Consider the following 15,463-nt stretch of genomic DNA (forward strand, 5'->3'; position numbering starts at 1 on the left):
GTGCCTAACAGCCGTGAAACATGTGGGACTCGAGCATCTCACTTGAGCACCCGCAATACTCATACTCGGTGCATACCCAAGCACCCGATGCAAACTCTTGCGCTCAACACTAATGACAATATATTCAATATGACAACCTAATGTTATCAAATTCTCGGTCGTACCTCTGGGTTCAAAATGCTCACTATACCCCTTGATAAAATTCTTGAGGGGTGTGGTTTTCAAAATGGGGTTACTTGGGGGGGGGTTGCGGCACATCAGGGGTTCTCCAAATGCGATATGGCGTCTGCTCCCGATTTCAGCCAATATTGCGTTGAAGAAGTCACACTGTGCTCCTTCGAGCCCTGCCGTGCGCCCAAACAGTGTTTTTTCCCCACATATAGGGTATCAGCGGACTCAGGAGAGAATGCGCAACAAATTTTGTGGTCCACTTTCTCTAGTTATCCTTGTGTAAATAAAAAAATTAGGGTATGAATTAAAGTTTGTGTGAAAAAAGTTAAATGTTCATTTTTTCTTTCCACGTTGCTACAGTTCCTGTGAAGCACGTGAATTGTTAATAAACTTCTTGAATGTGGTTTTGAGCACCTTGAGGGGTGCAGTTTATAGAATGGTGTCACTTTTGCATATTTTCTGTCATATAGACCCTTCAAAGTCACTTCAAATGTGATGTGGTCCCTAGAAAAATGGTTTTGTAAATTTGTAGCAAAAATTAGAAATCGCTGGTCAACTTTTAACCCTTATAACTTCCTAACTAAAAAAAAACTTTTGTGGAAATTTTGCTGATGTAAAGTAGACATGTGGGTAATGTTATTGATGAACCATTTTGTGTGACTTCTCTCTCTGATTTAAGGGCATAAGAATTCAAAGTTTGAAAATTGCTAAATTTCCATTTTTTTCACAAATAAAGTGATATCGAAGAAATTTTACCACTATCATGAAGTACAATATGTCACGAAAAAATAATCTCAGAATCAGGGGGATCCGTTGAAACGTTCCAGAGGTATTACCTCATAAAGTGACAATGGTCTGAATTGTAAAATTTGGATTGGTCATTAAGGATATAATTGGCTCCGTCACTAAGGGGGCCACGATGTCATGATGGTCTTCTGTTTATCTCTCTGGGAGCTGTCATGACAGTTACATTGTTCATTAATTGATATAAGCATGGACAGTATTTCTGATTTTTAAGCTATTGTCTTCTTTTTAAAGGCTGCATAATCCCAAGGCTAATGAGAGGCTAGGTCAAAATCAAAAATGGCAGCCTCCAAAAAAAAGCTTGCTTAAATGGAACATTGCATATGTCACAGTGAAGACCACCTCTTCTCGTTTTGTAGGCTGTGTTATTAGTGTGTTATTTGTTATTAGCAGACGCCCTGTGACAAATATCTTAGGGTCCACCAATTATAGGTTAACTTATGTCATGTTATCAGAAGTGTAGTTATACTGAAACTATGGAATACACATTTGCATTGCATTTTTTAATAATTCAATATTTTAAAAGCAAAGAAAAACAAAATAAAAAATAGGACAAATCTATTATTGAAAGCACAATTTATTCAGAAACAGTAACCCTTAAAGAAGTTGTCCACTAGTATAGAACATGCCCCCCATCGATGTAAACAGTGGCAATAAGACTTTTAGCAAATACCTTGCACTGTCAATATTGCCTGTGAGCAGCGCTATCGCTGACCGCTCACAGGAATCATGTGACCTCCGGCTGCAGCCGGCTCTGACATCCGCTGATGTCTCGTCAAGTTCCGGCTGCAGCTGGGCGTGACCTAGTGATGCGCTCCCCGCTGATTGATGGGCTGTGGGCGGGGTATCCCCCCATGTCACAACTTAGCGTCCACTGCGTACTTTCCCAATGAATGCAGGAGAGGAAGAGTGCGCAGTGGATGCTAGGCTGTGACGCGCATGGGAACCCCTCCCACAGCCCATCAATCAGCGGGGAGCGCGTCACTGAGTCACGCCCAGCTGCAGCCGGAACTTGACGTGACGTCAGAGGATGTCGGAGCCGGCTACAGCCGGGGGTCACGTGATCCCTGTGAGCGGTCAGCGATAGCGCCGCTCACAGGCAATATTGACAGTGCAAGGCATTTGCTAAAAGTCTTATTTTCACAGTTTACATTGATGGAGGCATGTTCTATAGTAGTGGACAACTTTAAAGCAATGAGAAGTTGTTTTTTTTTTCAATTTTCTTCTATTTTCTCCTCTTTTAGAATATATAAATGTATACAGCTAAAAGAAAGCCTAACTTAGTCTGTATATTCTTGTTTTTTTACAGGACATGTACAAAGTTATAAACCTTTAAATAACAGATAGCACTGTAAAGTTTTTTTGTGGTTCTTGAGCTGTAAGACTGCTTGATCCATAAGGGAATATTACATTTCGGTAAGCCAGAAGAAAAGCTTGCGGTATCCTCCAACGACACAGAGAGGTAAGGACCGATGCCAACTAAGTCCTGAACCCAGAGGGGCTGAGCCAATGAGAATAGGCTGAAAGATAAAGTGTATATGGTAAATATCTACACTAGTAACTACTCGTCACGTGAAAAATAGATCCAAATGAATGTGAATAGTGTGTCTCAGGGAGGTGGCATCATTATGATAAACTTGTATAGGTTAAATATGTTTAGTAGTTTAAAGGGAACTGTACTTTTAACAAACTCTATATTAAAAAAACAGTAGAAGCAAATATAAAAACTGTAATATAGCATATCAAAGAAATCTGCTTTCTGCACTTGTGTGTCACTCTGCCCCTACCTTCTGAAGTCATCATTCACTCTCAAAAAACAGTTTAAGGCTGCGTTCACACATTGCGTTTTTTTCGCGCGCTTTTTCAAAATACGCAATGTGCCTTGTGTCTGCCAGCAAAGTGAATGGGAAATTCACTTTGCCGTTCAGACACTGTGTGATTTTACGCAGCGCGAAAGCGCAGCTGCGTAAAGAATTGACATGTCAATTCTTTACGCAGCTGCGTCCTGCGCTTTCTCCTATTGTGCCCATTATAAGCGATGGAATTACGCAGCGGTATTCACACACTGCGTAATTCCAGCGCTTTTTTATGGAGGCGCAGGAGAAACTATGGATACTCACCTATCCGATGGATGGGAGAGCCGTCCGGTCCGTCCCGCCGCTTCCAGCATCTGCCGGTGAAGCGATCAGGTAACTGTAGCTTACCGGCTTCCGATCAGCTGATTTACAAGCCAGTCACGTGACAGGCAGCTGATCGCTTCACGGCAGATGCTGGAAACCGCGGGACGGGACCGGACGGCTCTCCCATCCATCGGATAGGTGAGTATCCATAGTTTATTTCTTTTAAAGCAGTGTATGTACTGCAGCCAGAAGCTGTCTGTACATACACTGCTAGGGGGACACTCACACACACGACACATAGACTCAGACAGGACACACAGATTACATTACATACATACATTACATTACATACAGGTGTCCATGCTCCTCACACTTCATTTTCTCCTGCACCTCCGTAAAAAAACTCAGGAAAAAACGCAGTGTGTGAATGGAGGTGCAAAAAACGCAGGTAAAAAAAGCAGGAAAATACGCGCGTAAAAAAAGGCAGGGAAATACGCAATGTGTGAACGCAGCCTAACTTGTAGCCTTGTGATGGATTTCCAGCACAGTGAGGTGTCAGGTTACACCTCCTAGTTTACTCTATAGACAGGTGAGAGTAGCAGAGTGGGAAAACAAGCAGAGGGACACACAGATATATGGAGCTGAATATCCACTAAATGGATTCTAAGGGGTAATATTTCTCCTTGCGGAGAGCGACATGTTAAGCATATCACAGTGAGGAGACTTTTAAAGCTGCAATACTCCTCTGGGAAATATGCAAATTGTCTCTTCAGAGAGGTAGAGGACCAGAACTCTAGTGCCACCTACAGGAAGTAGCAATCCTAAAAGTCAGTAGTGACCCTTTACTGAGCCTTATCACATGACTTAGGATATAAGCCAGAATAAGAAACTCAATTTGCAGACACTGTGTTTTGGGGTACTGCCCCTCTTCAGTGCAAAGTGTGAGTTCTGGTTTGGCTGGGTGAGAGGCATCAGACGGTATCTAAGTGGTAACATTTCTTCTTGCGGAGAGCGACATGTTAAGCATGTCACGGTGAGGAGACTTTTAAAGCCACAATGCTCCTCTGGGAAGGTTCTGGCTTATATCATAAGTCATGTGATAAGGCTCATTAAAGGGTCAAAATTGACTTTTAAGATTGCTACTTCCTGTAGGTGGCACTAGAGTTCTAGTCCTCTTTGTCACCGGTGTGTCAGCGGTGACAGACAGACGCCCTGCAATGGTTTGAAGGAGATCTCCACGTTTGGCAATGCAGACAGCTGCCTAGATAGGAGGCTGTGTTTAGGACTCAGCGACTACCTCCCTTTAGTCTGGGTGTATATATACCTGGTGTGTCTAGGTGGGCGTCGCCGGTTATACTCATTTCTACTTGGAACTTGGCTGAAGCAGCATCACGTCCTCTCTGGAGTCTTGAGGCCGTGTGCCCAGTTGGAGTTCTTCTAAAGCTAAGTTGTTATTCCGCTGTGTTGTCTTCCCCTTTTGTCTTTAAGAGTGTTAGCGGAGGTTGACTAGTGCTCATCTCCTTCCACCCCCAGCTACAGCCTTACGCCAGGGATAGTAGGGCGAGGCACGTGATCAGCGACAGCTGCGGAGGCTGTCTAGGGACGTTAGGGGGAGACAGGGTGACGCTAGTCCAGATTAGGAGGTCACCTCTTCCCCCTTTCCCTAGTGTCTGGGCTCCCTTTCCCCTCTGTGTTGCACTCACACCTGGCGTGACATTCTTCCTCTCTGAGGAGACAATTTGCATATTTCCCAGAGGAGCATTGTGGCTTTACATTTTTGCATGTGGTCATGTATAAAAATGATTAATACATATGTGGCATGAGGACTGCAAGCGCAGTTTCCCAAAGGCAGAGTAACGCTTAGTGGTTAGGAAACCATTACTCTAATATTTCATAAACATGATACATTTACAAAATACACACATTCTAAATAGACTATTATTCCTAAACACAATCTCAATATTTCAGAGATATATAACTGTCCTGCCTATTTGGTGAAATACGAAGTTCACAATGACCTTAGGGTTAGAGATGAGCGGTGTTCGACTCGAACTGTTCGCCAATCTCAAATTCGAGCTGTTTTGGGCGGTGTTCGAGCCGTTCGGCGAACACAAACAATTTGAAAAAAATTCGGCTGTTCAAGGTTATGTTCGATAACTGTTCGTGCACCAAAATCATAATTGGATTTTTTCTCAGTAATTCTGAAAATTAATGTTAATACGCAGTTTGAGTGTACAGCGGGGCGGGGGGAAGGGCAGGGAATGAATCGCTGCAGAAATAATGAAGATCTCCATTTTTTTTTCTCTTTCCCGCATTTACAGTGGGGAGGTGCAATCTGTCAGCCTATCAGCAGCGCACACATGGAGCGAAGTGCTTTTTTTCACACAAACAAGGGCATGTGTCATTGGCTGTGTATGACACATGTCCTTGCCCTATAAGACCCAGTCATTTTCCCCATCGCCACCATTTTCTCACTGCTGCAGCTGCGTGTTAGACGGCACCGATGTTGCTGTGTGCGCTATACTTTGTTAATTTCAAGCCAATTTTCGCACAAATCTACAGATAGCTTGGGAGTAGGGAAGAGTTGTGATTGCAGTCCTTTTGAGGACTAGGTTACATCATTTCCTACGACTTTTATTAGGCAGGTCTGTGCTCTTAAATAGATAGGTTGGGAGTAAAGACTAATTGTAATTGCAGTCCTTTTCAGGGCTAGGTTACATCAGTTTCTATCACTTTTTGCCAGGCAGGTCTGTGCCAGTGCTGTGCAAGTTTTTTTCACAGCATTTGGCTAAATCTAGCAAAGCAAATCCTTTTTGGCCTCTTGCAGTGTGTGTTAGTCAGTGGAGTAGCCTATCTGTGTTGCAAGCTACACCACCTGTGTATAGAATACAAATTTTTTTACTGCACCTAGTGAAGTAAAACCTTTTGGGCATAGCATCATTCTATTAGTCCATCTATACTAACCTCCACCAGGTTGCAAATTCAATATAATTTTTATCAGCATCTAGCTCTGAAAAAATATTTCGGCTTGTAGCAGTGTGTGGGACTTGTTCTATTAGTCCATCTATACTAACCTCCACCAAGTTGCAAATTCAATATAATTTTTATCTGCATCTAGCTCTGAAAAAATATTTTGGCTTGTAGCAGTGTGTGGGACTTGTTCTATTAGTCCATCTATACTAACCTCCACCAGGTTGCAAATTCAATATAATTTTTATCTGCATCTAGCTCTGAAAAAATATTTCGGCTTGTAGCAGTGTGTGGGACTTTTTCTATTAGTCCATCTATACTAACCTCCACCAGGTTGCAAATTCAATATAATTTTTTTCTGCATCTAGCTCTGAAAAAATATTTCAGCTTGTAGCAGTGTGTGGGACTTGTTCTATTAGTCCATCTATACTAACCTCCACCAGGTTGCAAATTCAATATAATTTTTATCTGCATCTAGCTCTGAAAAAATATTTCGGCTTGTAGCAGTGTGTGGGACTTGTTCTATTAGTCCATCTATACTAACCTCCACCAGGTTTCAAATTCAATATAATTTTTATCTGCATCTAGCGCTGAAAAAATATTTCGGCTTGTAGCAGTGTGTGGGACTTGTTCTATTAGTCCATCTATACTAACCTCCACCAGGTTGCAAATTCAAAATAATTTTTATCTGCATCTAACCCAGCCAATACTTTTGGGCTAATACCACAGTTTGGCCACTCAGCTCTGCTCGGTACCCATCCATTGTTTTTTGTGCAAACAACTCCAGAGTTGTCAATTAGTTAACCACCAAAATGAGTGGAAAAAGGCCTGCAGCTGGTGGAAAGGGGAAAAGGCGTGTTGGGAAGGGAAAAAAAGGTTTTGTCCGTGGGGTAGGTGTTAAAGGAACAGTAACATCTGCAGAAGAAAGACCATCTTCCAGCCAAACCAAGATGTCTACTTCTTTTAGCGAACAATGTGATAAGATCCCTTTCTTACGGCCACGCCAATTGCTACAAGTTCCAGATGAGGCACAAAAACAGCAGGTGCTTCAACGGATATCAAGTGCTCCTTTAAGTGGGCTCTCCTCCACCTCAACTTCAACATCACAAATACTCCAGTCCTCAGAGGTGTCACCCCAATCGCACTTGCTTCATTACAGCTCCCAAGTCTCCAGTTGCCCGTCTGAGTATGGGGTAGAACAGATGGTTGAGTCTGCAGAGCTGTTTACTCATACTATAGCCTGGGAATCAGAGGTCGGCTCCAGAGCTTCTGTGAATCCAGACGAGGAAATGATCTGCACTGATGCCCAGAATCTTTATGAGTCGGATCCAGGACCAGACGCAGAAGGTTCTGACCATAATGTAGACCCTCGTTCCCAAACTGTAACTCCTGTTGGTGGAGACAATGAGGAAGACGATGATGAGGCTCAAATACCTGATTGTAGCGACAACTTTAGTTTTTTGTCAGGGCAGGAAGAGGCTGGCTCTGAGGACGACGGGTGTGATAACACACAGGGTGATGATGACGAGGTTGGAGATCCCACTTACTGTCAACCCACAGTCAGCCAGTCGATGAGGTCAGCAGAGGAGGTGGAGGAGGATGCTAGTGACGACGAGGTCAGGTTGAGCCTTGCTGGACAGAGACGTAGTGCTGGAAGCACGTCAACAACTGCATCCTCAAACACAACTCTGCCTCTGACCACAAGTCGTGGTGGCTCTTCAGGTCGCATGGGTGCTAAGCCTTGCATAGCCTGGGCATTTTTTCAGATCGATAAGGATGACCCAACTCATGTTATCTGTAACATTTGTCAGCAAAAGCTAAGTAGAGGCCAAAAAATACATAGTTTGAGTACTTCATTCATGAACAGGCACATGGATATGAAGCATAAGTTGCAGTGGGAAGCTCACTGTGCTACAATGCGGCCTAGCCGGCCGGGTCAACCACCATCTGCCACATCTTGTGCATCCGCGGCCTCTTCATCCTCTGTGACTGGGGGGACAGCAGTCACACCTGTTTTGAGACGCAGACCTGCCATCTCTTTACAGGCAACAGCCAGTGTGATTGGCAGGTCATCATTTCATTTGGAAGTAGAAACACCAGCTGGTGTTGAGCGCTCTCCGACATCGAGAGCGCCGCCTTTGGATCAAGGCAACCTAACTTTTCCGCCTGCATCTTCCTCACAGACCGTCAGTTTTCCGGGGTCACCCTACTCAACCCAGTCTAAGCACAACAGCCAGCCCTCGGTCCCTCAGATGTGGACAAGTAAAAGACCATTTCCTCCTAGCCATGAGAAAGCTAAGAGGTTGAATTTCACCATCTGCAAGCTCTTGGCTACAGAAATGCTGCCTTTCCGCCTGGTGGACACAGAGGATTTTCGAGACCTTATGTCCGTCGCAGTGCCCCAGTACCAGATGCCCAGTCGGCACTACTTCTCAAAGAAAGGTGTGCCTGCGCTCCACCAGCATGTCGCACACAACATCACCGCTTCTTTGAGAAACTCTGTGTGTGACAGGGTGCATTTCACCACAGACACTTGGACGAGTAGGCATGGACAGGGGCGTTACATGTCGCTGACTGGGCAACTATGGTGACAGCAGGACAAGGGGCTGCTGTCCAAGTCTTGCCGTCACCACGAGTTGTGAATCAATCCTCTTTATCTCAAAGTTCCTCCACTGCTTCTGCCTCCTCAACCTCCTCTCGGTCCTCCACCTGCACCCAAAGCCTGTCTGGTCATGCCACAAGCTTTCTAACTGCGCAGAAGGGATCCTGCACACCTCCTTACTATGCTGGCAGCAGGGCTCAACGTCATCAGGCGGTTTTTACTTTGAAATGTCTGGGAAATGTGAGTCACACAGTTGAGGAGTTGTGGTCAGCTCTGGAGAACCAGTTTCATGAATGGTTGTCTCCACTGGACCTGAAACCAGGGAAGGCCGTGTGCGACAATGCTGCAAACCTGGGTGCGGCCCTTCGCCGGGGCAATGTCACACGCGTGCCTTGTATGGCTCACGTGTTGAACCTGGTTGTTCAGCAATTTTTAGCCCACTATCCCGGACTAGATGGCCTTCTGCAGAGGGCACGGTCGCTGTGTGCTCACTTCCGCCGTTCGCATCCCGCAGCTCAGCGACTTACATCTCTACAGAAGTCGTTGGGCCTGCCACTTCACCGGCTAAAATGCGATGTGCCTACCCGGTGGAATTCAACTCTGCACATGTTGCAGCGACTGTGGCAGAACCGACAAGCCCTGGTGCAATACGTTCTGACGTATAGCCTGGGCCAACGAGATCCAGAGGTGGGGCAAATTACGCTGGAGGAGTGGTCTCAGATCAGGGACCTATGCACTCTTCTGCACAGTTTTGAAATGGCGACGAAGATGTTCAGTGCTGACGATGCCATTATCAGCATGACTATTCCGGTGATTTACATGCTGGAGCACATGTTAAACAGAATTCGGAGTCAGGTGGTGGCACAAGAGGAGGTGGAGGAAGTAGAGGAGGAGGAGTTGTATGCGGAAGGGCTAACATCTGCAAGGTCCAGACGGTCGGCAGCACCAAGGCGGCAGGCATGTGAGGGTGGGGGAGATGGTTTTACCAGGGCGCATGGTAGCAGCCAAACTAGTGAGGAAGGTGCAGGAGCCCAGGAAGAAGTGGAGGACGAACTGATGGAAGACTCATCAGATGAGGGAGACCTTGATCACATTTCTGTTGCGCGAGGTTGGGGGGAGAGGGCAGAGGAAGGAAGCATGATTGTTACCTCACCACCAACACAACAGGGACTTGGTGCTCCTGGATGCGCAAGACACACGAGTGCCTTCTTGCTGCACTAACTGCAACATGACCCTCGAATTGTGAGAATTAGAAATAATCCTGAATACTGGGTTGCCACACCCTTAGATCCCCGGTACAAAAGTAAATTTGCAGAAATTATTCCTGCCATAGAAAGAGATGCACGCATGCAGGAGTATCAGCAGAGACTGTTGCAGAATCTTACATGTGCTTTTCCAGAAAACACTAGTGGTGCACGTAGTGAATCTCACAGTTCCAACTTGCCAACCGTGGGACCGTCGAGTGTTCAGCACTCAAAACGTAACAGAAACACAGTATCTGCTGGTAACATCAATTTTGCGGAATCATTTCAACAATTTTTTAGCCCATCCTTTGCAAGGCCACAGGAGACAAGAAGTCTGACACATAGTCAACGCCTAGAGACGATGGTACAGGAGTATCTCCAAGTAAACATTGAAGCCATGACTGTGTCACTGGACCCTTGCTCTTTTTGGGCTTCCAATCTGGATAAATGGCTGGAGCTCACCACTTACGCCTTGGAGATCTTGTCATGCCCCGCAGCCAGCGTTCTGTCTGAACGCGTGTTCAGCGCTGCTGGTGGTGTGCTGACAGATAAGCACACGCGGCTCTCCACTGATAATGTAAACAGACTCACGTTCATAAAGATGAACAAATCATGGATCCGAAACAACTTTTCTACCCCTGGGTCATCCTGGGGAGAGTAAAAGCTTGATGATTTGTTAAAATCACCTCACCAACCGTTTGAAGCTTTCAAATTACTAATCATGTTTATCTGTATCTTGGCTGGAAAATAATTTGGGCCTTGTAGCAGTGTGCAGTACTGATTCTATTAGGCCATCTATACTAAGCTCCACCAGCTTTCAAATTAATAATAATTTTTAGCTGCATCTATCCCGGAAAGTAATTTTGGGGCTCCTAGATGCGCAAGACACATGAGTGCCTTCTTGCTGCACTACCTGCAACATGACCCTCAGATTGTCAGAATTCTAAATAATCCTGACTACTGGGTTGCCACACTCTTAGATCCCCCACATTCTTCGATCAACCTTTTCATTTTAATAAAGAACAAAGAAATGGTCATTTTTGAAATTATAAGCATTAGCAGGTTATTAGAAACTGAAATCAAACAGTTTTCAACTCAAAACTTTATTCTAGGTGATGTTACATTTGCACATAGGACCCCTTGTTCGAAAGGAGCTTTTGAACTCTCTCGTCCATTGAATGTCAGGTTTTGGATGGTTTCTGCTTCAATTGTTTTGCATGAGGACAGAATACCCTCTCAGAGCTGTTGCTTAGATGTGAACTGCCTCCCGCCATTATAGACACTCCTTTTGATGATGCTCCAGAGGTTCTCAATGGGGTTGAGGTCAGGGGAGCATGGGGGTTACACCATAAGTTTGTCCCCTTTTATGCCCATATCAGCCAGAGATGCAGATGTGTTATGTGCAGCATGAGACGGTGCATTATCATGCATGAAAATGATCTTGCTGCGGAATACACGGTTTTTCTTCTTGAACCATGGCAGGAAGTGCTGTTTGAGAAACTCCACATACATTATGGAGTTCATCTTTACCCCTTCAGGGATCCTAAAGGGGCCGGACAATCTCTCTCCCCATGATTCCAGCCCAAAACATTACTCCACCTCCTCCTTGTTGGTGCCGTAGCCGTGTTTGCATGGGGTGTCCATCAACCAGCCATCCTCCACTCCATCCATCTGGACCATCGAGCATTGCAAGGCACTCATTGGTGAACAAAACAGTTTTTAAGTCAGTCTTCATGTATTGTTTGGCCCACTGGAGCCGTTTCTGCTTGTGTACAGTGGATAGAGGAGGTCGACAGGATGGCTTACGCACAGCTGCAAACCTCTGAAGGACCCTGCATCTTGTTGTTCGGGGGACGTTGGAGGCACCAGCAGCTTCAAAAACTTGTCTGCTGCTATGACAAGGCTTTTTTGCCGCTGCTCTTTTAACCTGACGTAATTGCCTGTAGGAAAGAGTCCTCAATTTTCCCTCATCAGCACGCACACGTGTGTACTGTGAATCAGCTACATACTTCTTGATTGTGCGATGATCAGGATGAAGTGTCTTGGCAATGTTGATTGTAGTCATGCTTTGACCTAAACACTCCACAATTTGTTGCTTCTCAGCAGCCGACACATCCTTTTTCTTTCCCATTTTGGCAGAAAATGTAGGCTGCTTAATAATGTGGGACAGCCTTCTTAAGTAGTCTTGCCTTTCATTGGACACACCTGCCAAACAAATTAGCACCGGTGTCTGCAATTGCTTACAGTGATATAAAGAGCCCTGACACACATCACCATCAATGAATTTAACTGACAAACAAACAAATTCTTCCCTTATCACTCCTAAACACTTTTTGCATAATAATTTGGAACACAGTGTACATGTGCTTTTCCACAAAACACCAGTGGTTCACGTAGTGAATCTTACAGTTCTAACTTGCCAACCGTGGTCTCTATGGAGTTGTTCAATAAAGGGCCCAAAATTAAGATAACATAGACGGGAGAGGTCTCTATGAATACGAATTCCTAAGTATTTGATACCCTGTGAGGGCCAGGCAAAGGGAAAGTTGGACTGGATGGAATCCTATATGGATTTGGGGAGGGAGACATCGAGGGCCTCAGACTTCGCTGCATTGATTTTAAAATTTGACCATGTAACAAAGTGATCTATTTCAGCCATAACAGCAGGGATGGATATATGTGATTGAGTGATATATACTAGGACATCATCAGCAAATGCAGAGCACTTGTACTCGGTGCCTCCCACCTCAATCCACCTAATATTGGGGTTATGGCGAATTGATGAGAGCAGGTTCTCCGTCACTAGGATGTATAAGAGAGGGGACAGAGGACATCCCTGCCTTGTCCCATTGGTGATTATGAAAGGTGATGAAAATGTTCCATTTATCTTCAGCCTAGGTGACGTATTGCGATACAGGGCCGTGATTTTGCCTATAAAAGGGTCCCCTAGACCCCTACCCCAAGCTTTTTAAGAGAATAATATATGGCGTGCCAGGAGACTCTATGGAATGCTTTCTCAGCATCCAACGAGAGTATCTAATTACAAATTTTTAACTGCATCTAGCCCAGGAAAGACTTTGTGCCTAGTAGCAGTGTCTGCTAGTCAGCGGATTATCCCAGCTGTTAAGCAAGCTACACCACCTGTAGTTTGGACACTTAATTTTTTCAAAGGAAATGGTTCGGGCCCCCGGGACACTCAGTGAAGAGCATCGGGGAGGCACCCCAAGGCACAGGGGCTGGGACTGGCGGTAGCACGCCTTGCAGTGGACCGCCAAGCTCGATCCTTATAAAAGCTTTTTAACGGCAGCAGCTTTAGTGGATGCTACTGGAGCTGGAATTACGCGGCTGCTGCCATCAGACTTGCCCTCCAATAGATCCTTGTAAAAGGATTTAAAGTGTACTCATTCAAATTAGAGAGACAATTTAAATTAAAAAGATTAGACCTGCCTCCACCGCAGGGGGGCTCGCTCGACCCACCAGCGGACAGGCACTAGTATTGGGATTGGGGGGCTGGCCGTCAGGGTCCACCGCGGCTCTGGCAGAAACCCGGCGACACGGAGGTCGCACGGGCAGGAACGGACTGGCCGTGTCGGCTTCGCACTTTTTTGGTTTTAGAAGGGCATGACATGCCTATATCTGTGTCTCCCCCTCCTTTTACTCCTCCACCTCTTTTCTTTTCGCATGACTATATGTACTTGTCACTTTTCCATGTGTTAGTTTTGTCTTCTGAGCAGTTTGTCAGCTTTTGGACACCTTTGAAGGTGTTTTCTATGTGTTTTTGTTTGCCTGCCATTGGTTTTAACGGTGTTCGAAGGTGTTCGACGAACAGTTCGGCGAACATACGGGTGTTCGACGAACCAAACCAAACTCGAACACTACGGGGGTGGCTCAACACTACTTAGGGTATCTCCAAACCTGCAAAAATAAATGCAAAAGTGAGAAAAAGTTTTGGCTTATGACATGGCTGTCAGACTTCATATCTACCCTTCAGCAACAATACAAAATAAGGAATACTGCACTAAATGGTCCCTCACAAAAGAGGAAGGCGGCTTTGTTCTTCCCATTAACACACCACTAAAAGTGGAGAAAATATCATATCCATAGCATTAATGAGATTGTCTTACAAGTGGATGGTCTAAATGGTGGATAAGAAGTTGAGTGTTCATTTTTCCTGGACATCCAGTAGTTGCAAATATGTTTTCGTTGCATTTGGACCACCTAAAAGAAAATGAAAAATAAAAAAAACACCAGCATTTATGAGTTTTACAAAGAATGATCAATAAATCCAAGACTCCTTATTGACTCTAATAACCCAACATCACCTTTTCATTCCAAATATGAACATTTGTAAAGCATTAAAGCAGGGGTCTCAAACTCGGCCATAAAAAATTGAAGTTGACTGACACTTTTCCATGCAGGACAAGATGACGATTTCAGTGATACCATTTTTTTCTGCATTTTTACTGGCAAACTATTTTTTTGTTATGTTCTAATACTTTTATTTAGACTTTTTTTTATTTTTACAATTTGCTGACTACCTGCCTGTTCTGCCCATCTCTGCTGGCACAGAGTGGTCACAGACCGCTCCAGCTGTCTATTCTGCTGACGTGTCGTCAACAGAGCAGCGGCTTTCTCTTCTGCTCTGTTGACAGGATGTGACTGCCAATGTTATGATGATTGACAGGTCACTTCCCGCAGTTAGGCAACAGCTGAGCAAGATGTCAAACTGCATGATGTCGACAGCCAGCAGGAATGTAGGTTTTTTCACACTACTATACCATACAACTGTAGTCTGTCTTTGGACATGTTTTTAAATAATTTTTGAATAAGGAAAGGGATTAAAATAAAATCAAATTCTATACATATAAATATTAAACATTTTACTAAAGCACGACATAGACACACTAAACTGTCATGCTACTGAGATGAATGTTCATTGTCAGGCCGCTAAAAAAAACATGTTTATCTTCTCCTTTCCTCCGGCTCTACTTGGTGTCCTATCGGGTTGACTAAACAGAGGAATATGCATCCACGAGCCTGACTGGACGCTCCTTTCACGCGACCGCTGTCTCGTGAATCATGTAGTCAATCCTACTCCAACAGCGTATCTTCTGAGATTTAGGATGGGTTGCGATTGATGTTAGCTGCCATCTTGGAATCCTGACAGAGTGTAGTAGATAAAGCATACCTTTTACATTTAAAAAAATGTTTAACCCCTTAGTGACCAGACCAATTTTTTTAAAATCTGACCAGTGTCCCTTTATGTAGTAATAACTCTGGAACGCTTCAACATATCCCATTGATTTTGAGACTGTTTTTTGTGACACATGATACTTTCTAATAATGGTAAATATAGGTTCATATGTTTTGCGTCCATTTATAAAAATATCAGAAATTTGACAAAAATGTTTTAAAAATTGCAATTTTCAAATTTTGAATGAATATCCCTTTAATCCCAATAGTCATACTACACAAAACATTTATAAGTAACATTTCCCTTATGTCTGCTTTACATCAGCACCATTTGTAAAGTGTTTTATTTTGTTAGCATT

General features: G+C 44.4%; 1 protein-coding gene across 1 annotated transcript in view; it reads right to left on the reverse strand.

Moving 5' to 3' along the window:
• Positions 1-2,119: 2,119 nt before the first annotated feature.
• NUP37 (nucleoporin 37) overlaps positions 2,120-15,463 on the reverse strand; it is a 95,732-nt gene continuing 82,388 nt past the window's right edge. The window contains exons 9-10 of the mRNA XM_073651520.1: positions 14,036-14,129; positions 2,120-2,495 (exon numbers count right to left, since the gene is read on the reverse strand). Coding sequence (XP_073507621.1) covers positions 2,382-2,495; positions 14,036-14,129 — 208 coding nt within the window. The 3' untranslated portion in view covers positions 2,120-2,381. The remainder of the gene's footprint in view (positions 2,496-14,035; positions 14,130-15,463) is intronic.

The sequence above is a fragment of the Phyllobates terribilis genome, unplaced genomic scaffold, assembly GCF_046119375.1.
Source record: "Phyllobates terribilis strain yellow unplaced genomic scaffold, ASM4611937v1 Scaffold_11__3_contigs__length_659146591, whole genome shotgun sequence".
NCBI lineage: Eukaryota > Metazoa > Chordata > Amphibia > Anura > Dendrobatidae > Phyllobates > Phyllobates terribilis.